The sequence below is a fragment of the Arvicanthis niloticus genome, chromosome 18 (genome assembly GCF_011762505.2).
Source record: "Arvicanthis niloticus isolate mArvNil1 chromosome 18, mArvNil1.pat.X, whole genome shotgun sequence".
In the NCBI taxonomy this organism is placed as follows: Eukaryota; Metazoa; Chordata; class Mammalia; order Rodentia; family Muridae; genus Arvicanthis; species Arvicanthis niloticus.
Genome location: NC_047675.1, coordinates 12928139 through 12953364, shown reverse-complemented (window position 1 = coordinate 12953364; position 25226 = coordinate 12928139). Strand labels below are relative to the sequence as shown.

The window sequence follows — 25226 nt, the reverse complement described above, 5'->3', positions numbered from 1 at the left end:
AGCACGCATGAGTCAGAAACAGCCCCAGCTCCCACCGATAGAATTCCCATAAGAACATCAAGCTTCACAACTGTGCTGGCTTAAATAGGTTTGGCCTCCATAGACTCATCTGTTTGAATGCTTGGTCCATAGGAAGTGACACTACTAGGAGGTGTGTCCCTGTTAGAATAGGTGTGGCCTTGTTGGAGGAAGTGTGTCACAGTGGAGGCGGGCTTTGAGGGCTCCTAGTGCCCAAGCTCTGCCTAGTACCGAAGAGACAGTTTTCTGGCTGCCTTCAGATCAAGATGTAGAACTTGTATTTCCTTCTCCTGAACCATGTCTGCTTGGACTCTGTCATGCTCCTGCCATGATGATAATAGACTGAATCTTTGAAACTGTAAGCCAGCCCCAATTAAATGTTTCCCTTTATAAGAGTTGCCTTGGTCATGGTGTCTCTTCACAACAATAAAACCCTAACTAAGACAACAACCATGCATGCTATACATGCAAAGGGCCTAGGTCAGACCCATGCAGGCTCCCTGATTGTCAGTTCAGTCTCTGTGAGCCCCTATGAGCCCTGGTTAGTTGATTCTGTGGGCTATGTTTTTGTGGTGTTCTTGACCCCTCTGGCTCCTATAATCCTTCCTCCCCTTCTTCTGCAGGAGTCCCTAAGCTTCACCTAATGTTTGGCTGTGGGTCTCTGCATCCCTTCTACCTTTCTTATATAGCCCAGGTCCATCTGTCTAGGGAGAGTACTGTCTATAGTAGGTTAGACCCTCCTATACCAATTAGCAATTAAGAAAATGCTTCATAGACATGGCCACAGGCCAGTCTGATCTGGACAATTCTTCAGTTGGGAGTTTTCTAGTTCCAGGTGACACTAAGCTTGTGTCAAGTTGACAGATGAAGCTAACTATGACACTAAGCAATGTTCTACTGATGAGTTCTATCAACGGAACATCCTTGTTTTGAACCTCAGGACCATATTTTTCTCTGCCTAGGACCTCTATCCATACGCAAGAGATGGCTGCTCCTGGGCAGCTGCTTGAGACCCAAAGTGGCAGTCCCATTGGCTCTGCAGAAGCTCCAGGTCCTGGAACTGTGTTAGGAGACAAGATCCATAAAGGATCCAGGCCATTCCCACCCCTGCCAAAGAGGGACAGCAACAATGGTGGAGTGAGAGAAGAGGAGGAGACGGGGCCTGGGGCTGAGCCTATCACAGGGCCAAGCTTGGCCATAAGGGACTGGAGAGATGAGACTGTTGGGACCACAGACCTTCAGCAAGGCATAGATCCAGGAGCAGTAAGCCCTGGGCCTGGGAAGGACCACACAGCCCAGGGCCCAGAGAGAACTGAAGCTGGAAGGAGGGTGTCTTCTGCTGCAGAGGCTGCCATTGTGGTTCTAGGTAAGTGAGTCTGTGCATAGTTGTAAGGTGTCTGGAAGCCTTGCTATACCTTCCATAAATGACGTGGTTCTAAGTATAAGGCTTTATAAGTAAATCCTGGTGCTAGAGTCCAAGATGCAGAAACATGAAGGACTAAACTTAGGCCTTAAATCGGCTTGGAAGGTCGGGAAGTAGGAGCCTCTGTGGCAGAACTGGGTAGATTTCTCAAAGCAACTTCCTGCCTGAGTGTTCAGCCATTAGCATCCTTTGAAATTAAGACAGGTAAGAGCGCAGAAGCCAGGAGGGCAGGGATGTGCTCAGTTGGTAGAATGTCTGGTATACACAGAGCAGAGGCACTAGTTTGATCCCTGCTCAACATAAAACCGAATGTGGTTTGTGATGGCTGTATGTTTTCTTTTTAAAAAAAAAATAATTCCATGTGGCATTTCTAAGCATTCATATTTTCCAATTAAAAAACGAAAACCAAAGGTCAGTTCAACAGGTAAAGGCCTTTTCTACCAAGACTGATGCCCCAAGATCAGTTCATGGACCCATATGGTGGAAGATGAACTAGCTCCTGAAAATTATCCTCTGACTTCCACATGTACATGTGTGCTATAGCATGTACATGCGCACACACACACACACACACACACACACACACACACACTGTAATAAAATTAAAGAGAAAACCCCAGTCCTGGATGCCTTTCCTCTCTGTCTTTCCAAGTGCTAACTGCCCTTTGCTTTCCCCTGTAGATTCATTAACCCTCTTCACCATCCCATGACCTGAGAGATGCCCACCATGGGCTCCACCACAGGCTCTCTTGCCCTCAGGGATCTAGCTGAGATTAGCTATCTGGGGGCCAAGGCTGAGAGTTGAGGATGCTGTGTTTTCCAGCCTCCTCCCTCTTACACTCCTTTATTTCCCCCAGCCCCTTTGCCTTTAAATCCAGCCTCCTCCTTATGAAAATCTGCTCACTGACCCAGTGATCTTGGCTGCCTTTCCTGCCAAATGTGTGGCTCCACTGGGATGATTCTAGAGACAGGGCTTTGACATACTGGGGCCATAAGAAGGGCAGTGGGCTTGTCACCTGCTAACTCGGTTGCCATTTAGGATGGGAAGCTACCTGAAGGAGACTCATGGGTTTTTGTTGTCTCTCTACAGATGACAGCGCAGCACCCCCAGCCCCCTTTGAACACCGGGTAGTGAGTGTCAAAGATACCTTGATCTCAATAGGCTACACGGTGTCCCAACATGAAGTCTTGGGAGGGTAAGTGCAGTGTCTGCCTGGGGGAGGGGCAGGGACAGTACTACCGAGGCTGACCTGCATAGAGAAGGGACAGAGGCATCCCTAGGATGTGGATGGCTGCATGTGTAAGGGAGGAGAGGTGCAGGAGACCCTCAAAGTAGGTCATTCCAGAGATAGCAGGAGTGCGGGGCATGGGTGTGGTAAATAGTCTGGCATGACATGGAGTGGGTGAGGAAGGTAGTCCCGTATCCAGAAATCCAGGATAGCCCATGGTAAAGTGAGGGTGCATTCCATTTTCTTCCTTTCTTTCTTCCTTCCTTCCTTCCTTCCTTCCTTCCTTCCTTTCTTTCTTTCTTCCTTTCTTTTTCTTTTCTTTTTTCTTTTTTTTTCGAGACAGGGTTTCTCTGTGTAGCCCTGGCTATCCTGGAACTCACTCTGTAGACCAGGTTGGCCTCGAACTCAGAAATCCGCCTGCCTCTGCCTCCCAAGTGCTGGGATTAAAGGCGTGTGCCACCACCGCCTGGCTTCCATTTTCTTTCTTAACCACCGCTAATTTCTTAGCTCCAGCTAATCAGCATCAGTTGTCCTGGTAACCCCTTTTACTCTTGACTCAAAAGCCAGAGCCACATGGCTCAGCTGCTCGCTGGGACTGGAACATGTCTGCCCTTGTTCTATCACCAGCTTTCTGTTTTCCAACTCCTTTACTGCCTAAGCATGATGTGGGTGATGAGGAAGTGATTTTTCTAGACTTTGGGATAACAGCCTGTAGCATAGGATAGCCCACATGGTGTGTGTATAGAGGAGAGCAATGGCGACTCATAGTTTGGTAAGCGTCTCATTGTCTCAGCTCATGATGTCCCTGTGTCTCTGTAGGGGCCGGTTTGGCCAAGTGCACAGGTGTACAGAGAGGTCCACAGGCCTTGCACTGGCAGCCAAGATCATCAAAGTGAAGAGCGTAAAGGACCGGGTAAGACAGCTGCCCCAGGCCGGATCCTTCTGGCCAAGACCCAGACTCTCATTTCCTTCATGGCACCCTGCTCCAGCCACTAGTACCCAACCCCCTTCATGCCAAGCAGAAACTTGATGTCTTCTCTCCCTCTTCACCTTGACTCATGCACCCCCCACTCACTAAGTCACCCACATTCCTTAGTCCAGACCTCATTTATGTGAACGGCCTGGTGTGGCTCTACCAACACACTTGCAGGACCTTGGGCAACAGGGCTTTTTCTTCTTGGCTGTCCTGTCTGAGATGAGTAAGTGGGTCTTTTCTGTTATTTTGGGTGATGAGTCAAGGAGACCTGGTGTGAAGGCAGAGGTAGAAAGAAGCATAAGGTGTGTGTGTGTGATACACACATATATGTGTTTATATGTAAGTGTGTGAGTGAATGTGTATACATATGTGTGACTGTGTGTGCATGTGAGTGTGTGGATGTGTTTGTGTGCACATGAATGTGCACATGCCCATGTGTACACATCTTGGGAGATATAAGTGGCTTCTCTTCCTGATCTGTTTTCTCGGGAAACCCATTTTTCCTCTGGTCCCACAAGGAGGATGTGAAGAATGAGATCAACATCATGAACCAGCTCAGCCATGTAAACTTGATCCAACTTTATGATGCTTTTGAGAGCAAGAACAGCTTCACCCTGATCATGGAGTAGTGAGTATCTGGGAAGTGGAGTAGTGGTTTTCCTTCAGGGTGGACTCAAGGCTGGGGCTGAGAGAACTTCATCTGAGCAAAGCTCTCCTCTCTGCTCCTCTCAGGCATGCCCAGAGCCATGCCACCCTCCTTGGTCTGGTCCTTTGAGTCTGAGCATGGAACTCGGAGGACAAAGTCCTTTTGTCACAAACTAGTATGTAGTATTTCTGATCTGACCTGTAGACATTATGCTAGTTTGTCCTAAACAAGTTTTAGCAATTTTGGGTGAATGATTAACAGTTGGTAATTAGAAAATGTAGACAGAAATAGGAAAATCTTTTTATCTAGCTTTCCTGAAAATATGAAGTATGCAGTTGCATTGCACCCACACCTATGTCTGTAGAGGTGCACCACAGCTCTCTCTGTGGGGGTGCACCACAGCTCTCTCTCTCTCTCTCTCTGTGGGTGCACTACAGTTCACCCTGTATATGTGTGTACTGGTTTACTGCACCTCACTTTGTCTGTGGAGTTGAGCCTTCTCTCTAGACCTGAAACTGACTCTTGACACTGAAGCTGTCAACCAGGGGCCATTTAACTTTATGATTGTGTTGTTGTTTACCATCTAACAGGGATGATAAGAGTAAAAACACTGTCATAACATACAACCATCAAAAGTGGGAAAAACAGCGGGCACAGTGGCACTTCTGTGGCATGTATGAGATGCTGGGTCCAATCACTGGGATTGGCCAAAATATTTGGAAAAACAAACACTTGTCTCACAAGTGGCCTAATTTTCCTATGTAGGCTTCTTTTTATTTTTTCAGTTAATTAACTCATTCATTAATTTTTTTAAGATGGGGTTTCAGGTAGCCCATGTTTGAAATCATGTTGTAGCCATGAATGGTCCTAGAATAACAGCTGCGGGTTGGACTAGAATAACTAGAATAACACCATGCCTGGCTTCATTCAGGGTCCTTGCCATGTGGCTACTATTTGGAACTCCTAAGTAGCTGATTTCCTATTGTTGGGAGACTCCGTACATTAGGGGTTCCCCTTCAACCGGAATTAGGGTTGAGCATCAAACATCTATTTTCACAGAGAGATCTTTTATTAGGTGGGGGTGGCTGCCTTCTGACTCAGGCAGAAAAACAGCAGCAAATGACCTTGCAGGTGTAACGTTGAAGAAGAGGAAAGGGGGAGGTCTGTGTTAGAATCGGCTACATGCAGTGGTGTATTCTGATTGGGCATCTAATTAGGTGAGCCAAAGGAGACTGCAGTACACCCCACACAGAGACTGACTGCTGGACTTCAATACTTTGGTAGCTGGACCTTGGAAGTCAGTCCTTATTTGGAAGTGACCAAATAAGGGAATAGTCCTTGGTGGCTAGCTTTAGGAATGCAACCTAATGGTGTTTAGCAAGGCAGAGGAAATCAGGGAGAAGGGCAAGGCCTGCCAGAGCCATGTTGGTCAGAGTCCCTTCGAAGATTTTCCAGGTTCTAGGAAAACCTTCTGCATGGAACATGCCAGCACGAGGGCCCCAACAAAAGCCCATGTAACAGTGCCCAGAGCCCTCTGTAAACAGCCTTGGGTGTGCAGTGGGCTGTGACCAACTTTAGGAACACCTGGATTGGCTGCCCTCAGCCTCTCTGAGAACTTCCTCCATCTGACACCTGGCTCTCACTCTTCTCTGGCAGTGTGGATGGAGGTGAACTCTTTGACCGGATCACGGATGAGAAGTACCATCTGACTGAGCTGGATGTGGTCTTGTTCACGAGGCAGATCTGTGAGGGCGTGCATTATCTGCACCAGCACTACATCCTGCACCTGGACCTCAAGGTCAGTGGTAGTACGTTGGGCATCGGCAGGTGTCTTCAGAGCATCCTGTGTGTCAAGGCCACCATTCCAATCCCATGGGTCACAGTAATGATTGCACAGTTGCAGATAATTGCTGGGAATGGTGCCTTTGCACATTAGGCAAGCGCTCTACCACTGATCTACAGCCCCAGCCCCTTCTCCATTTTTTTTTTTTTTTTTTTTTTTTTTTTTGAGATGAGAGTTTCACTATGTAGTTCAGGCTGGCCTCAAGTTTGCAAATTCTCCTCGTTTTAGCCTTCTGAGTGCCGGGATTGAGAGCCATGTACCATACCCAGCCAGCCTTATGCTCTGTGACCAAACCAATGCTTTGGGCTTATTCCTGAAACTGTGGGGACCTGAACACTGAAATTTTTAAAAACTTCCCTGATGAAGGTCTAAGAATGTGGCTAAGTTGGTAGAGCACTTGCCTAGCATGCACAAAGCCCTAGGTTTGAGTTTGGGCACCACATGACATTGGATGTGATGCCATACATTTGTAAGCGTAGCAATCAGAGCTAGAGGCAGGAGGATCCGGAGTTAAAAACCATTCTTGACTACATAGAAAATTTAAAGCCAATGTGGAATACATGAGGAAGCTGTCTCCAAAAAATACAAATAAATAAAATAAGCACACCTCTTCTGACTCCAGTATGCAGTTGGTGGTGAGAAGCAGTATTCCAAAGCAGTTGTCTCAGGTCACGGGCCAGATCTCCACCTCAGAGGCATGCTCTTCAGTTCTCACATCATACATGTTTGTCTATGTTTTATTTCACTGTCAACATTTTAAAACATGGAATCTTCATACCAAAAATCTGGGTCTTTGACTTCTCTTGAAGACTGAGAAGCTCTGACTGCTGTCCTAGCTTCCTTCCTGGTGAGCAGCAGATGGGGGATGGGACTGAGCAGGGTCCCCCTTTCCACAGGACAAAAGTCATACTTCCTCACAGTCTATACCAATTCCTTTAAAATATGTGAGTGTGTGTGTGTGTGTGTGTGTGTGTGTATAAGAATGTGCATGTGAGTGTGGTTGTCCATGGAGACCAAGAGATGCTGTTAGATGCACTGGAGCTGGAGTTGCATGGTGGTTTTGATCTGTCTACCATGGGTGCTGGGAACTGAACTCTCTGCAAGAGCAACACATGTTCTTAACCCCTGAGCCAAGTCTCCAGCCCCCTATGCAAGCCGTTTTATTAGCGTGGTCATTTATTTTTATTATCTGTCTAGCCCCACATGACTATCCTGAGCCATTTATTTCCCTTGTAGTCTAGGAAACAGAGGCTTATGGACAACAAGGGAGGTAGCTGAAGGCTTTCTCAGCCAGGGTAATAATGGTAAAACATCTTCCTTCTCCTTCTCTTTTCCAGCCGGAGAACATACTGTGTGTCAGCCAAACAGGGCATCAAATTAAGATCATTGACTTTGGGCTGGCTAGAAGGTAAGGGGCCTGATACTCTGACAAAATCCCTCCTTCAGCGGCACCTCTAGCTCTCTTGATGTAAATTCTGAGTGTTTTCCCCAGCAATATCAACTGATTATTAACAATGCCTAGGCCATAAGCTTCAGTTTGTTCTCTGAGTTGCTTTTAACTTATTATCCCTTTTATTCTACTCTGGGTTCAGCTATGTGGCTGGTTTCCTCTCCTTGCCTTCTTATGTCCATCTCATCAGCATTTTAGGGTGAATCACCCCTTATTCTACCCTGAGTTTAACTACTCATCTGGTTTACATCCATCTCCTCCTCAGAGTTCCAGACGAATCCCCCCCAGCCTCACTAGTTCCCAGAACTAGAATCCTCTCTCCCTGCCAGATGTCCCACCTCCTATTTCCTGCTTCAGCTCATTGGCTAAAGGGTTTCTTTTTCTTTCTTTCTTTTTTTTTTTTTTTTTTTTGATGGGTAATTCTTACAAGACATTCTCTACACTTCAAGATAGTTACTGTCTGAGAGCTAGCATTTTTTTGAGTTTGGGGATGGATGTAAGAAAGCTCTCACACAGAGACTGGTGGCCTTTGGCTTGCTATTTATGCAGTGGGTTTGTAGTACAGGCTCCATTTATCCTAAAAGATTGTGGGATTAACTGTACTTCAAACCACCTGTCTGAGCAGAAGAAAATAGTTCTGGGGGATTGTTGAGCAGGGTTCAGGGCAGATTAAATTCTATCGGTTCTCCACTCTGCTAGGGTCTAAGCTACTCCACACACCCATGGCCATCCTTGCACTCTGAGGAATATCTAGCTAGCTTACATACGAAAACATGTGTGTGACAGGCGGAGCCATGTGAGTGGATCTGGAACCACTGAAGACTACATTAGAATTTAGTACAGTTGTGATACATGACATTTTTGCTCACTCATGTGGAGATAGTCATGAGGGCTGAATGGGATCTAATATGGATAGTCCCCAGGTTTCAGCACATTAAGTGATTATTGTATACATTTAAAAACTTTTGTTACCTTTATTTATGTATGTGGGAGCAGGGAGGCACAATGCATGCCTCGGTGCTGTGTGGAAATCAGAGGGCAGCTTCTAGGAGTTGGTTCTTTCCATCCTCTGTATGGGCCCTAGGAGCTAAACTCATCATTGGGCTTGGCAGCAAACACCTTTAGCCTCTGAGTATCTCACTGGCTATTGTATATGACTTTTTTTATATAAAGAATTCTTTTTTATTTTATGTGTCTATGCACTGTATACATGTAGTACCCACAGACGTGAGAGGAGGACATCAGATCCCCTGGAACTAGAGATACAGATGGTTGTAACTTTCCATATGGATGTTGGAGTCTAGGTCCTCTGAAAGAGCATCCAGTGCTCTTAACCACCTAGCCACGTCTGCAGCCCTTCTTATATATAATTTTCAAGATATCTTAAAGACCCTTAAATTTCATACAGCCTAAAGTACACATAATTTTACTTCCCAGTCTTGATAGTCTCATGTCCATGACAGGTGAAACCGGCAGTGTGGATTCCCAGCAGAGGTTACAGCAAATCTATGGAGCTTAGAAAGACTGTCCACCAAACTTCTGTCTCAATTCGGATGCTAACTAAAATTGATTCACTAGTTGAATGCCTATCCTTCAAGCTTTCCTCCAATTTTCTTTCCTCTAAGAATGATTATTCTCTGGGAATCAGAGAATTTATTTTCTGGGAATCAGGGAATGTATTTTCTGGATACTTCTGAATATAGTAGCTGAATTTCAATTCTTTCTGAAGTTTTTCTGATATTTCCCTTTTCTTTCCTCCTCCCTCACCTCCTTCCTCTTTCATTCTTGTTTCTCGTGTTTGTTGTTTTATTTGGGCCGGGGTTGGGGGACAAGTTTCAGCCTGGCCTCAGACTTGCCTCCGAGTGCTGGGATTACAACATGTGCCACATAGCTTTGTTCGTCTGTTTGTTTTTCAAACAAGGTCTCGTTATGTCTCCCTTGGCTGGCCTCTGACTTGTGATCTTTCTTCTTCAGCCCCCTGAGGGCTAGGATTGTGTGTGTGTGTGTGTGTGTGTGTGTGTGTGTGTGTGTGTGTGGTCTTGATGGCTGTTTCCCACAAGGAGCCATCTTTGCTGCGCTCTGAGTGTCCTGCCCTTCCCCCATCACTCACATAGCAACTGAACTCACCAGGTTAGCTTCTGGTTTCTGCCCCTGCTTCCAGGAAACATCCTGAACTCCACTGACAGTCTTTTGGGGCCACTCCTCCATAGGCTGAAATGTTACCTATTTGCAGAAATGAAAGGTATATTTCATTGCCCCCATGCTGTTGCTATAATAGAAATTTGCCACCACCTTTAGTGAACAATATAACCTCCCTACCCACACACATGAAAAATCACAACCAATGATGGAGGAAACCTGCTTCATCGTTTCCTAAATAATGTCTTCTAAACTTGGGATTATTTTTCACGTATGTGTGTCTTATGCAAGACAATGTAGTTTTCATCACCATCTGCCCCAGCAGGCCTGTTTAGGCTGGTTTGCATACTCACTTTGTCCTCCACTCCACGGAATGCAGTGCCATAGAAACACGGTGTGACTGTGTTTGTCTTCCAGCCCTTGGCAAAGCCATGATAGCCAAATAACTTTTGGTACCCCAAAGCTCCTCTCTTTAAGATGCCTGTGGTATAATATTGTGCTTGTTGGAATATACATTCAAGATTCACAGGACACACTTGAGTGCCAGGTGGCCAGTTATCATAGGACCGCTTACAGTGACACATTGAATTCAGAGCAAGAAGCAACCACTAGAAGCTCCTGGCGTGAGGGAGGCTTCTCATGGACGGGATCTGTCATGAGAAGGTAGTGGTAATGCTGGTGAGTGTTTACCAGCTCAGAAGACGAGGAGATTGGGGATACAGGATTGATTTGTGATAGTTTCCAGTGTTTGCGAATTGAGGAACCCAGTTAGCTTTAGAGCTCTTCTGAGAGCCTGAGCCAGCTTGAACAGGAGCAGTAGAGGGGAATCATGGGAGACGACATTAGTTATGGCCTGAGAACCAGTTTGTGAGTATGAGTTGATCTAGGGAGAGCACAGTATAGGACGAGACTCCTAAAGAAGAATCCTGAATGCTAGGCTCAAAAGTTTGAATGTTATTTGATAGGCCACTGAATCTTATCATTCAGTAACTTCGTGATGGGCCATTGACACTAGCCTGCGGAAATCAATATTTAGATCACCCAACTTGGCAATTACTGCAGATTAAGTCTTTTAAAAAGTCTAGACAGCTACTTTTGAACATTTATCTACAGACCACTATTTGAGATCACTGAGTTAGTTTTTACACACAGACACACACACACACACACACACACACACACACACACACGGAGGTGTTTTGCCTGTATGTATATCTGCACATGTGTACAGTGCCCACAGAGCCCAGAGAGGGTATTGAATCCCCTGGAACTGGAGTTTTAATGGTTGTTGGCCACCATATGATATAGATTCTGGGAATTGAACCTGGGTCTTTTGTTTTGTTTTGTTGGGTTTTTTTTGTTTGTTTTTTGTTTGTTTTTGAGACAGGGTTTCTCTGTGTATCTCTGACTGTCCTGGTATTGGATCTGAAGACCAGGCTGGCCTCAAACTCACAGAGATCTGCCTTCCTCTGCCTCCCAAGTGCTGGGATTAAAATTGTACGCCACCACACTTTGCCTTGGATCTGGGTCTTAACCAATGAGCCATCTCTCTAGCCTTCAGTGAAGTCAGATGTGCACTGTGTCTCTCATTCTCTTCTTGTGGCAGTGACATAGGAACAGTTGTGGCCTAGCTTGGGATTAGCCCAGTAAAATTTTACTCACATTCTATTGGCAAAGCAACTCCTAAGGCCAGCCCCAGCATCAGTGAAGTGAAGCTGATTTCAAGGTATTTCTACATGTAGTGGAAGGAATCTCACACCTCAGGTCACAGGGTGTGAAATAGGGCACAGCAAAGCACACAGCTTCTCCTGGAGCTCTATGTTAATTCTTTTGAGTACATGCTCAAAAGATTGCTGAATTACATAATTCTATTTTTTTAAATTTTTTATTAGTCACCTCTTTGGATTTTGTTTTGTTGAGACAGAGTCTGTTACTTAAGCTTGCCTAAACTTGTTGTGTAACTTATCCTGGTCTCAAACTCATCTCAGTCCTGCTGTGTTAGCCTCCCGAGTATTGGAATCACAGTTGAAGACACCGCACCCTGCTCACTTTTCTGATTTCAGCAGTGTCTGCTCCATTTCATTTACTTACACTGCATAAAGGATCTGAATTCTCTACATTCTAGTCAATGCATGCTATATTTTTCTCCCTCTGTTGTATGTATGTGTGCATTTAGTACTATAGACATTTATATGGGTGCACATGGAAATACATTGTAGTTGTAATTTGTATTTCCCTCATGATTGTTGATAATGTCCATCCCTTCCTTTTCTTACTATGACCGCTCTGGCACATGTGCACACCAACAAAGTAGTTGCTCTCCAGAAGCTTTGTCCCCATTTGTTTGTACTTATTCATGTGGTTTCATGTCAATTTATCATCTTCAGATTGTAAGTGGCTAGAAGGACTGTAATTTTCTTGTTATGCATTGTAAAACGGTGGTATAATGTGTGTGGTGAATACCTTGGCAGGCCCTGCCATGGTGTCCCCTGAGGAATCATGCCTGCAATAGGCCTAGAGTAAAGATTTATTGAGGGAGAAAGGAGTGGGAGGGGCCTGGAAAGGGGTAGAGGCAGAGAAAGAAGGACAGAAAAAAAAGGAAGAAAGGTTGGGAACACGTAGGAACAGAGAAAGAGGGAGAGGAAGAGAAGGAGAGACAAAAGGAGAGGGAGAAGGAGAAAGGAGAGGGAGAAGGAAGAGGAAGGAAGGAGAGGGAGAAGGGAAGAGGGAGAGGGAGAAGAGAGAAGGTGGGGTAGTAAACAGTCTTTATGGGCTGCTGCACCTGGATCATGTGGTACAGGTGGCTGCAGATGGTTGCAGATGTCTGCAGGTGAATGCAGGTGGCTGTTGGGTAGAGCCTAGTGGAATTGTCTATAAGCCAACATGGAGAGGCTAGAAGGCATGTCTGAGTGTATGATTAGTCCCCCAGGAAACCACTTGTGTAGTGTGAGTGTGGGATCCAGGCAACATACCTGACAGGTAGGGTGGGGAAGTGTTTCCTTCCAGGATCTACATTTGCTCCACATTCTCTCCCTTCATATGTCCTTAATTCTTCTCTTTTTCTCTCAGATACAAGCCTCGGGAGAAGCTAAAGGTGAACTTTGGTACTCCGGAGTTCCTGGCCCCAGAAGTTGTTAACTATGAGTTTGTGTCATTCCCAACAGACATGTGGAGTGTGGGAGTTATCACCTACATGCTGTGAGTACTGGGGGAGGGGACACAGGGGCAAGGGGCTGGTTCTGGGTGGGGTTTGGGCTATCCATCTTACATTGGTACTTTTAGAAGCAGAAAAACACAATTTGGCAAGCGTCAGGAACATTGGTAGAGGAGCAGGGTGATGAGATAGAAGAAAAGCAGTTAGCTAAGGGTATGCTACAGATGGAGCTTGCTTCTAACTACTAAATGAGAATAAGTACAAGACCATTCCTACACATGGGTGAGGATAAGGCTTTATTGTAGATTTGAGGGAGAGAAATCTGAAAGAGTCCAGACTGAACTGGGTGGTGGGGGTGGTAGGAAAATGGAGAGGAGCCCCAACCAAGAGCGTTAAGAGCGCATGGGAACCAAGAGAGGAACCGGGAGCCATGGGAGTGCACAGTCATAATGGCTGGCTTTATATAGGAAGAGAACCTGGGAGAAGGAAAGTCAGCCCTTGGGAAGGAGAGGTTTAGTATAGGGAGCAGGGTGAGAAGTGTTGGGAGGAGCCACAGGTACTGAGTACTACTGGGAGAGCTGGCCAGCATCTGCTTTGATGGGTTAAATAGGCATCTAGGTTGTTTTTTGTTTGTTTGTTTGTTTAATTGTTGTTTTGTTTTGGGTGAGGTGGTCATTGAGATCTAACATTCCAGCCTTTTGTTGATGTTACCTGCATCTGAGCTAAAATTGGAAATTGTTATGCCCAAGTCATAGGGATATTCCCCCCACCCCCAAAGACCATAGAGGAGCTAATTCCGATGCAAATACATAAGGGTCTTTATTAGGAGCTTGTGAACAAGGACTCTCGTTGTCACTATTGTAACAGCTCAGAAGTGAGAATCTCAAGTCTAGGGGTGCAGGGTATTGATTGTGGTTACAGCAAGCTTGGGGAATTTCCATACGGGTCAGCAAGTTAATATTTTAAAGACTGCATTTCTGGAATAATCTGTAGGAACCAAACATTGTTGATAGGGGGCACAACCACCTGAAAAACAGGATGGCTAGGTTATCTATTTGTGCAGAATGTCTTGGGTTATCTGTATGTATCTTGACCCTGTTGTTATAGCCTGACTGACTGTTGCTAATCGGGGGTGGGGTGTGTTGCCATAGGATGTTTGCTCAAGTGGACTTTGTGGTTTTCCTCCTGGAATTGGAGTTTAGCCCCTGGCAGAAGCGTCTTCACAAACAACAACAACAACAACAAAAAACCCAAAAAACAAAAAACAAAGAAAGAAACAAACAAACACCCAGTTGGCTGTGCTTTACAGAAATCTGCTGGGACAGGTGTAGACTAGGGAAAGAAGGTAAAGTTAAAGAGTATAGGGGAAAATATTTAACTTGGATTAACATTTGAAACTTCTAGACCAGTGGTCATGGTAGTTGGAGCAGGAGAGTTTTAAGAACAAAGACACTGAGACATACACACACACACACACACACACACACACACACACACACACACAGAGAGAGACAGAGAGAGACAGAGAGACAGAGAGAGACAGAGAGACAGACAGAGACAGAGAGAGACAGATGGACAGAGACAGACAGAAACTCCATCCTCAGAAGTAGGGAGGTGGGCAAACTTAGCCTGTTGATTGACATGAGTACTTGTCTGTAGTCCCTTTGACCTGTAAAAGGCAGAACCAAGTCAGTCAGCTATCTGAAGCTTATATAAATTTTTTAAGTTTTCAAAAAAGGATATAAGTTTGGATATATTAGCATTACCACTGTTTGTAATCTGTAATCCACATTGTAGAAAAGGAAGTAGAATCATGCCTTTGACTGAGAGTAATGTTGGGAACCAAAAAAAAAAAAAAAAAAAGTGGTTCCAAAGCATTAACACTCTTTCCTCTGTCTAGAGGGCTGGGTGTATGATTGGCTTTCCTCTGTCCAGAGGGCTGGGTGTATAGATTGGACAGAGATGTTTTCAACACAATAATGAGAAGCACAGTTAAGTTCATATTTAGAAGACAACCAAAAGAAATGTAAACTTTTGAGCCTGTGGTTATGATAATAGCAGTCAATGCTTTACCAGGCTAGATTAATAGCTTATCAGGACTCCACTGATTGCTAAAACTGAACTTTTGAAGTCTTAGTACAATAGCACGGAGAGGAAGCAATCTGAAACATTTCTCACTTTTTACATACTTTAGACCTTTACATTTTGTATTTACTTTCTTAGACCCTCACAACTTACATAAAATGTTTTCTTTTAAACCTTTTTTTTCCATCTAATTGTTTATCATGAGACACTGCCAGGGGCCAGCCCTTGCTGTTCTTTTTTTGTTGCTTCTTCTTGAAGCAGTGGATGGGGAAGAGCATTGGAGGGCAAGACTTGGTTTTACATTATATTTAGGGTTGCTGTATAATAATAAAACATGTACCTATCGTAAATCTAAGTCACTTTGCTACTGTAGCTTATCTGCCTGAGGTCCTTTTGGGCCAGAAACTGTCTCTGGCAATTAGCACCTCATCATAAAACAGCAGGGGATGAAGTAAATGACTAACTGCTAGAGCCTCCTCCCTCTTGTCCAAATGCTTTTCACCTGTCAGTCTGGGTGGGAAGTTTGGAGCAAAAATCTTCTGTTGAACCAAGAAAAGAGAATCATGATGAAAAAAGGAAAAACCTTTACACAAGCAAATATGGATTAAACTCATAAATTCATATATAGATTCATGCATACACATTCATAAATCTCTATTCAAACTAGTTGGGCACAGCTTACATACTTATCTCATAATTACACACACACACACACACACAAACACACACACACACATACACACACACACACTTCCATACTCAGATATGTATATGGACAAAAGACCAAGCACCAGTGCAGAGAGAACTCACTCATTCTAGATAAAAAATTAGCTTCAATCTTTATTTCATAAAGAAAGAAAAGGCTTCTGCCCTTTTATTGCTAAATGAATTAAACCCAAGTAAGATGGAAAGCTTTGCTCTCTTTAGTCAGACTAAGCCTGCCTTGCTATTAAGAAAATACCTGTTCTGTTTCATGGTAAGGAGAAGCCTGCCTGCTCCTTATGCTCTCTCTTTCCAGCTTCTTCCATTTCCGTCTTTCCCTCTGCATTCTGCATATTGCTCTCTTAATATTTTAAGTTGCCTTATAATTTCTAAGTTATTCCACTCTGCATTCTCCTTCTAATCTTACTCTCTCCTCCTGTTCTTGCTCCCAATGCCTTCCTCCCAATGCTATCTCTACAATGTTATATCTTCCAATGTGACCTTTGCTAGTCTTGTGTACCTTTTCTAGGAGAATAGATCAAATGGTTTTTCCATGCATCCATCCCCACCACCTCGGTTGGTTTTTTTTTTTTTTTAATTTATTTTTATTTATTTATTAGTTTTTTTTAATAAAAGTTTACTAGAAGTTAAAACATAAATTGAATAAAAAGGTTACTGTTCCGAGCCCCTCTGTGTCCCCTTCGCCCGCGAAAGAGACACTTGAGGCAGTGTTCGAGTGGTCACCACAGCGAGGCTTTATTCTTGTATCAGCAGAAGCGGAAAGACCCCAAGCCTGGAAAAGGCACTGCTATATGTACCCTAGAGTGGTGTGTTCACTTCTGATTGGCTGTTCACTCATTACCCATAATACGCCCTGGGGATGGGCAGTGACTTTGGCGTGCTTTTTGCCTTTTGCACCTGCGTAGTTAGTTGTTTACTTGTGGGAGGACAGGATGCCCGCGCCATCTTGTAATGGCGGATGTTATCACGCTCACGTGGCTCCTAACAGGTTACAACAGAGAATGTTTACATACATATCCATTAACAATAATTATCTGGCTAAACATTCATCATCTGTCACCAGCTCTACATATTCATGCAGAGTTAAAAGACATAACTTTTGTGACTAAATTATTAGTGAAGTTTTGTATAGGTAAACCCAGTCAATATTTTATCTTCTGTCCTTGTACCTATAGTAAACCATTAGTTCCATTTTTATGACCTGTGGTCAATGGTTTTACAACCTCTTGGAATGTGCTCTAAGTTGCAGATGCCTGCTTGCTATATCAGTAGCAATTAACTCGTGACACTTGAAGACTATCAGAGTTCTCATTGCAGTTTTGATTGTCAGAGTCGGCCTGTTATAAAAGAGCTTAATAATTCCTAGTATAATCTTAAGAATTCTTATAGGATCATCATTAAGAATTAAGAAGTCATCTATTTGTCTATACAGCATCACTACAAGACAGTACATTTTTTTAATAATATTGCCTTTCTCTCTCTCTTTCTCTTTCTGTCTTTTTAAAGATTTTATTTATTTTATGTATATGAATACACTGTAGCTGTCTTCAGACACACCAGAAGAGAGCATCAGATCCCATTACAGATGGCTGTGAGCCACCATGTGGTTGCTGGGAATTGAACTCAGGACCTCGGGAAGAAGAGTCAGCGCTCTTAACCGCTGAGCCATTTCTCCAGCCCAAGACAGTACATCTTTGTTGTTCTGCAGAGATCTGCTCAAAAGAGTGGGCTAATACCTAGTGATTGTTATATATGTATATATATATATTAACAGAAAAAGCATATTAATAGCAGGAATCTTTCCTAAAATGAAATTCTCCTCAGCCTTGCCTAAAGGAGCAAATCCATTGCAGATTTTAATCCATGGCGGAACCATCTCAGGAAGATTACTTGCTAGTTTTTAGCTTCTCTTAGATGGCTCCTGGCAAGACACAAGTGATTGATTACTGAGAGCAGTCATTGCAAAGAAAGATCCTTTAAATAAAGGCATAGTAAAAAAAAAATGTTGAAACTTATTTTGTAAGTTTCTCTCTTTCAGGTTGAAGTTTTCCAGCAAGGTAAATGGTATCTGCCTTTCTCAGCTAGAGACCCAGTAGCTCTAGAAAAGTGAAGCCTAAACTGAACAGGCAGCTACATGCATCCTTGAGGGAGAAGCTGGGTGCTTGCTGCTTCTAACATAAAGCTACAATAAGCCATCATTATCAGAGATCTGAGAAGGATAAATTATAACAGGGAGTATAATCCAAATAGCCTATGTATCAATTAAAATGATAGATTTACCACCATCAAAATGCAAGTTGGAGAAGAAAAGGTTTATTTGGTTTATACTTCCATATTGCTGTTCATCTTAAAGGAAGTCTGGACAGGAACTCAAACAGCAGGAACCTAGAGGCAGGAACCGAAGTAAAGACCATGGAGGAGGAGTGCTGCTTACTGGCTGCTTACTGGCTTGCTTCCCGTGGCTTTCCCAGTCTGTCTTTTTATAGAAGCAGAAGTGCAAGGACTACTAGCCCAGGATTGGCATCACCCATAATGGGCTGGGCTTTTCCCCATCAACCACTAATAAGAAAATGCCCTACAGCCAGATCTTATGGAGGCATTTTCTCAAGTGAGGTTCCTTTCTTTAAGGTGACTCAAATAGGAACTCTATCCAAGGGAATTCATAGAGACTATGAGGGTACATTACAGTGTTGTGTGACTATGTCACTTCTGCCACAAATTGGCCCCCTTTCTCTCTCTGACTAGATTTCCTGAGCTATTTTCTTAAGCCTGTTCTACTTTCATTCTTGTTGCTGTGATAAGACTTGGATGAAGGCAGCTTAGGGGAGGACAGAAGTTCAGATACTGCCAACACTGAGGGAGGACAGGGCAGGAGTGCAAGAACCTGAAGAATGTAGAGGAATGCTGCTTTGGGCTCATTCATACACCCATGCTTAGCTAGCTTTCTTTTATAGCCCGGGGAATATTAAAGACTTTGTGTTTGCTGTATCAGACAGGGGAAGTTTAAAGCCTTACTCAGTCAGTTAGGTTATCTTGCCTCTCTGCCTTAGCCTGAGCCTAGTAAGGCCAATATTTCATGGGCTTAAAGGACAATAGTATATATTAGAGCCCATCTCAGAGAAATAGAAAGCTTTTTTCAAATAAATATACACACTGGGCATGGTAGCTCATGCTTTTAAACACTCAGGAGGCAAAGACCCAAGGATCTCTATGAGTTCAAGGCCAGCCTGGTTTGTCATAATAGTGAGTTTCAGCTTATCCAGGGACAACTAGAGAATCCTGTCTCAAACAACAACAACAAAAATAAATAAATATACACTTGATTTGTGGACATATTGTATTAGAATACACTTTACAGTTACTCTAGAGCAGTGCTTCTCAACCTGTGGGTTTCGACCCATTTGGGGGTGGAATAATCCTTTTTCAGGGCTCACCTAAGACCATTGGAAAACACAGATATTTACATTATAATTCATAGCAGTAGTGAAATTACAGTTATGAAATAGCAATGAAAATAATTTTATGGTTGGAGGTCACTACAACATGAGCAACTACATAAATTGGTGGCAGCATTAGGAAGGCTGAGAACCATTGCTGTAGAGATGAGGAAAGAGTTACGTGAGATAGGAGATTGTTCAGAATGTCCTCTCCCCCACCTCCCACCTTCATGTGAACATGCAGAACCAATATGCATTGGAGAAGTTACAGAAGTAGAGCTTGTGATACTCTGAGCTTCTGATATACTCATGGTCCTTTCTCTTCTCCATAGACTCAGTGGTTTGTCCCCATTTCTAGGGGAAACAGATGCAGAGACCATGAATTTTATTGTGAACTGCAGCTGGGATTTCGATGCTGATACCTTCAAAGGGCTGTCAGAGGAAGCCAAGGACTTTGTTTCCAGGTTGCTGATCAAAGAGAAGAGGTATTTTTAGTTGGTGGTCACTCAGTGGCCATTATAACAGGCCCTGATCTGTGTGGTATGCTGAATCCTTTCTTCCTGAGAGATTTCTTAGTCTGTTACTTGCTTGGAATATTAGAAGGAGCGGCAGCTAGACGTCAGAGTCTTAGAAAGAGTTATATTAGAAATGAGTCTTATTTCCAAGTTATAACTTACAATAAGCTAATGTTGAAAAGAGTTGAGGTATGTAGATGTCACCTTTGGAATACAGATCTGAGTACTTCATTTCTTGGTCACAAAGGCATTATTAGACTTCAGCATTGTCTTTGGGTGCCTATCGCTGTGATGAAATACCATGACCAAAAGCAACCAGAGGAGGGAAGGGATTATTTCATTGACAGTTCTGTATAACAATTCATCATCCAAAGCAATGGGGGCAGAAACTCAAGCAGGGCAGGAACCTGGAGGCAGGAGCTGATACAGAGGCCACGGAGAGGTGCTGCTTAATGACTTGCTCAGTCTACTTTTATATAGAACCAGAACCACCAGCCCAGGGATGGCTGATGCGCCACCCACAAAGGGCTGGTCCCTCCCCTATCAGTTACTAATCAAGAAAATGTCATACAAGCTTGCCTTCAGCCTGACTTATGAGGCATTTTCTCAGTTGCAGTTCCCTCCCTTCAAATGACCCTAGCTTGCTCCAAGTTGACTTGAAACTAGCTGACACAAGCAACTTTATTAAAGTCATAGATTGAGCTGTTGAGATTTTTTTGATACTCAGACATAAAATAATTGGAAACTGACACAATATTGACACAAAAGTACACCCTAGGAGGAAGGCCCAAGTGTCCAGGCTTCAGGACAGCTCAGTGCTCACAGATAGATCTTCAGTTTCTTATTGTAAAATCTTTCCGAGTGAGGAAACCCAACCTGTAGTTCAGATGAGCAGGCTGATGCTCTACTCTGCCAGGAGAAATGGGCTTTATTCAAGCATCCTGTTCTCCTAAGAGCAATCCTAGTAGCAGCTGGCCTTCCGTTGTTCTGCCTTAGCTTCCCAGCCCTCTGTGGGAGGTGGTGGTGAGTCACCAGGACACAATCTTCAGCAGAGGTCAGGGAACTTTTCTCTGACAGCTCTCACTGGCTCTTGTAAAAAGGGGAGGTTTGAGAGCGTGGTATGAATCTGTCGGAATGATGAACCACAGACTCAGACTTTCCACCCAACAGAACAGACATTTAGACCCCTCGAAAAGCCTAGCTCAACTCAATGGTTCTACTGCTGCTTGACTCCACAGCTGTAGGATGAGTGCCACACAGTGCCTGAAACATGAGTGGTTAAATCACCTGCCTGCCAAAGCCTCGGGCTCCAACGTTCGCCTCAGATCCCAGCTACTGCTGCAGAAATATATGGCCCAGAGTAAATGGAAGGTATTTTGGGGTTTCTTCAGTAAAAGCTGCATTTGAAAGAACCACAGCCAAGTTTTTCCTCATATATAGGCTCTAAACATTATTATTTAAAGGGATTATTATTTAAAGGATTATTTAAAGGGAAGATTTCTCTCTTGTGTCATAGCTGCTAGCCTGATTAAAAGATGCCATGGGTTTGTGTGTGATGATGTACACCTTTAATCCTAGGACTTTGAGAGCCAGAGAAAGAGGCAGGCAGATCACTGTGAGTTCAAGACTAGCCTAGTCTACATACCAAGTTCCAGGACTAGCCTAGTCTACATACCAAGTTCCAGGACAGACAGAACTACATAGCTAGATGAGGTTCTAAACAAAATAAATAAATAAATAAATAAATAAATAAATAAGCCACAGAGCAGAAAACAACGGTATAAAAGCTATCTGAATTTGTGAGTACCAGGATGAAACTTGAGAATATATTCTTAGTGATAACAGTTTGGAGGACCCACGCTTAGCTGTGTGTAGCTTTGGGACTTGATTCTATCACATTTTAGAAAGCAAGACGGGAAAGCCATATTAAACTTCAAAGCTTTTAAATGTTGTTCACCACAGATTTGTTTGTAATCTATCTTAACAATAACTATTTTCCAGGGAACTAGTTTTCCAAAATTTTGGTGTTGACTTAGAGCCCCATGGGAGGGGGCGCAGGGTGGAAATCAATAGGCTTTTGTACTGGGCTCATGTGTACTCAGAATGTGTGAGGCTCTTGGTTCAAACCTCAGCTTAAAACAAACAGATAAACAATAAGACCCCACACAACTCCTTCCTCCAAGTGAGAATCAGACGCTGAAACCCAAACCTCTTTCCTTAGCTTTCCTTCACAGCTGTGGGAAGCGAACATTTACATGACTTCACTAGGGCAGGAGAGCCTTTTGTCTTCCCTATGCCGTCTGCTTTTGTTTATAGCTCTTTCTTGTTAACGATATTTAAAAATGGCAGCACCCAATCTGGCTTCTTGTTACGGGGCCACCATGTTTCCGACTAGACAAGGCCTGAGGCCAAGAGCGGCGGCTGCTCCCACCGCTGCTCAACTCTGACCATGGCTCATGTTGGCCAAATGCACTGGCCCTGGCACCCATGAGACGCCATCGTGGTGGCTAGATCAGCCAATCCACCACGCTGTCTTTACAAAGCTTGGCTGAACCCCAGACAATACCCATCATCCATGTGGTACCTGGTAGAAATGAGACTCTAATGCTTAAAGATTATCTAATGGCTTTATATGTTTGGTAATGCTCAATTAACAAGATGCCCACACAATTAGAGGTGTTACCTAATACCTAACCTAGATCTTACAACTTCTTTAGACTGTTAGAGACATGAGAACATCTTCTGCCATCTCCTCTCCCGGTTCTCTCCCTCTGCTAGCTCCTCCTCTTCCTTCTCCTCTTCCTCTCCTTCTCCTCCCACATTAGCTCCTCCCACATTACAGAGTTTATTGTAAAATGTAGCAGGGGGAAATATTCTGCTACACGTTCTAGTGCACAGGTTGAGTTTGATGACCCGCTAATGGTTTATGAGTCACAATTTTAAAATATGTTCTAGAGAGCTCGCCTTTCCACTTTAAAGGACAGAATATAAATTTTCTTCTCAAACACGTCCCCAGAAAGTGACTTTCAATTATTCTGGAAACCTGGACTCCCTATAGAGTACCAGATATTTTTTTTTGTTTGTACCAGATTTTGTTCGTTTGTTGTTTTTTCCTTTTATTGACAATAGATGTTTTTCTTCACACAATATATCCCTGCTACAATTTCCTTTCCCTCTCCTACTCCCAGATCCTCCTCTCCCCTCCCATCTGGACCCACCCCCTTTTTGCCTCTCATTAGAAAACAAACAAGTAATGGCATACACCTTTAATCCCAGCACTCAGGAGTCAGAGGCAGGTGGATCTCTGTGAGTTCAAGGCTAGACTGGTCTACAGAGTGAGTTCCAGGTCACCCAGGGCTACATAGAGAAACCAAACCAACTAAGCAAACAAAAAATAGGCTTCTGAGAGACAATAATAAAATATAGCTGGGCAGTGGTATTGCACGCCTTTAATCCCAGCACTTGGAGGCAGAGGCAGGTGGATTTCTGAGTTCGAGGGCAGCCTGGTCTATAGAGTTAGTTCCAGGACAGCCAGGACTACACAGAGAAACCCTGTCTCGAAAAACAAATAAAATAAAATAAACAAATAAAATATAACAAGACAAAACAAAAACTAACACATTGGAATTGTACAAAACAAACAGAAGGAAAAGAGAAGGCAGAGACCCACCATTCCCACGTGGATTTGAACTAGCAAAGTGCTTAGGCTTGTCTTTCCCTCGTTTCTTAAGTGCTTGATCTAAAGATGTGCCTTTTCTGTATCTCCCTCCCCCTTTTTACTTCAAGAAACATTTCCATGTGGTGACTGCCGTCAACAGGCTAAGGAAATTTCCAGCGTGCCCCTAAGGATCAACTCCGCTGCTCCACTCGGCCCAGGAATTCTTGAGGCAACACGAAGTGGTAATATGAAGAGATTACTCAAGATTTTATGTAGTCTGGCGCTTTGCTATTATTGATTCTTCTTATTTTGCAAACAATAATGGAAGGAAGAAAGAGAGAAAGAAAAGAAGGAAAGGGAAAAGGAAAAAGAAAAGGCAGAAAGCAAGAAAAGAAAAAGGCTATGTTGTTGACCTCCTTGTGGATGAAAGTGTTTTTCTTAAGCCCTAGGAAGGTCGCCAGGTCTAATGCTGCTTCCTCCCCAGCACCCTCACTTTTGGTAATAAAGCAGACATGCTCAGGATGGGCAGGGAAATCCGACTTGGCTTTTGGTCAAATTTGAATTCTAAACTTGTCATGATTTAAAAAGTCAGTAGGAAGGGAGATAAGAAGAGGGAGGTCCGACAGCGGGGAATGAATACAATCGAAACAGATTGTATAAAATTCTTAAAGAATTAATAAAATATATTTTTAAAGGAGTCAGTAGATTTGAGCTACTTGCTACTTTAGTGAAAGAAGCTTCTTTTTACAGTGGGTAATAGTGCAAGACTCAGAATTGGTCAAAGTGCAAACTGTGTGCTCAGCTCTGAGTGAGCCAATCCTTTCCTATCCAAGGCTCAGGTTGAGTCTCAGAAGAGGGGGCAGAAAGAATGTAAGAGTTGGTGGATGAGGATGGGCCCTATGAGATGTCGTTAAGACATGCCATGGCTTTTGTAGGCATCGACTCACAGCATCTGTGGCTACCTGCACAAGGTCAGCTTGGCCAAGATTACAGTGTGGATGGGAGGAAACTCCCGAGGCCCACCTCTATGGCAATTGATGGCTGATGAGGCAGGGAGAATCCTGCCCCCAGTGGATGCTACATACCCATGTGCATATGGCCAGAACTAATTAGTCTGGGGAGGTTATTAATAGCAAAAAATAAATAAAAGAGTACATGTAGGTAGGAGGGAGATGGGGAGGGACATTAGGGGGAGTTGGAAACAGGTAGATGGGTATGATCTATATGTGTTGTACTAATGTATGGAGTGTTCAAAGAATAAAAAATATCATTTAAACCAGAACTCAGTAGATTCTTTTGAAAGGAAAGGCATGCCATCCAGTATTGTTTCTCCCAGTGCAAAGACTTCCAGTGTCAAGAATTCCTAGAATTATGACTAAATTAGGATCTCTGCTCTCAGAATATGTGAGGAGAGCAACCCTTAAATATTTTTTAACTTCTCTTTTAACAATCAACATTGTTCAGGCAGTGGTGGTGCATGCCTTTAGTCCCGTGAGGCCGGGGGGTGGGGGGTGGGGGGATAGATTTCTCTGAGTTTGAGTCCAGTCTGTTCTACAAAATGAGTCCCAGGATAGCCAGGGGCTACACAGATAAACTCTGTGTTGGGAAACCCATGTGCACGAGCACACACACACACACACATGTTGCACACATCAGCTAGGTATAGTGGCTATACACGCAATTTTAACACTCAATCTGAGACAGGAGGATTACAAGTTTGAGGCCTTAAAAAAAAATCTACAGTATCAGCCTACATTTCTTTAGTATTATTTGAAAATTTAAAACTTATCAACCTCCATGACCAAATTTGCTTATTTTAAATGTGCTTTTAAAACTTGATATGTACCCCTACCTGTTCTTTTAATTCCTATCCGTTCTGACATCCCCTTTCTTGGTTATGAATTTCTAGTCTTGTAAGTCTGGATACTGA

General features: G+C 43.6%; 1 protein-coding gene across 2 annotated transcripts in view; it reads left to right on the top strand.

Moving 5' to 3' along the window:
• Mylk3 (myosin light chain kinase 3) overlaps positions 1–24578 on the top strand; it is a 47217-nt gene extending 22639 nt beyond the window's left edge. For both annotated transcript variants that reach the window (XM_034523174.2, XM_034523173.2), the window contains exons 4-13: positions 981–1384; positions 2532–2637; positions 3490–3583; positions 4165–4274; positions 5949–6090; positions 7473–7543; positions 12794–12922; positions 19456–19608; positions 20877–21009; positions 23425–24578. In XM_034523174.2, the coding sequence (XP_034379065.1) occupies positions 981–1384; positions 2532–2637; positions 3490–3583; positions 4165–4274; positions 5949–6090; positions 7473–7543; positions 12794–12922; positions 19456–19608; positions 20877–21009; positions 23425–23484 (1402 nt within the window). In that variant the 3' untranslated portion in view covers positions 23485–24578. The remainder of the gene's footprint in view (positions 1–980; positions 1385–2531; positions 2638–3489; positions 3584–4164; positions 4275–5948; positions 6091–7472; positions 7544–12793; positions 12923–19455; positions 19609–20876; positions 21010–23424) is intronic.
• Positions 24579–25226: the final 648 nt, after the last annotated feature.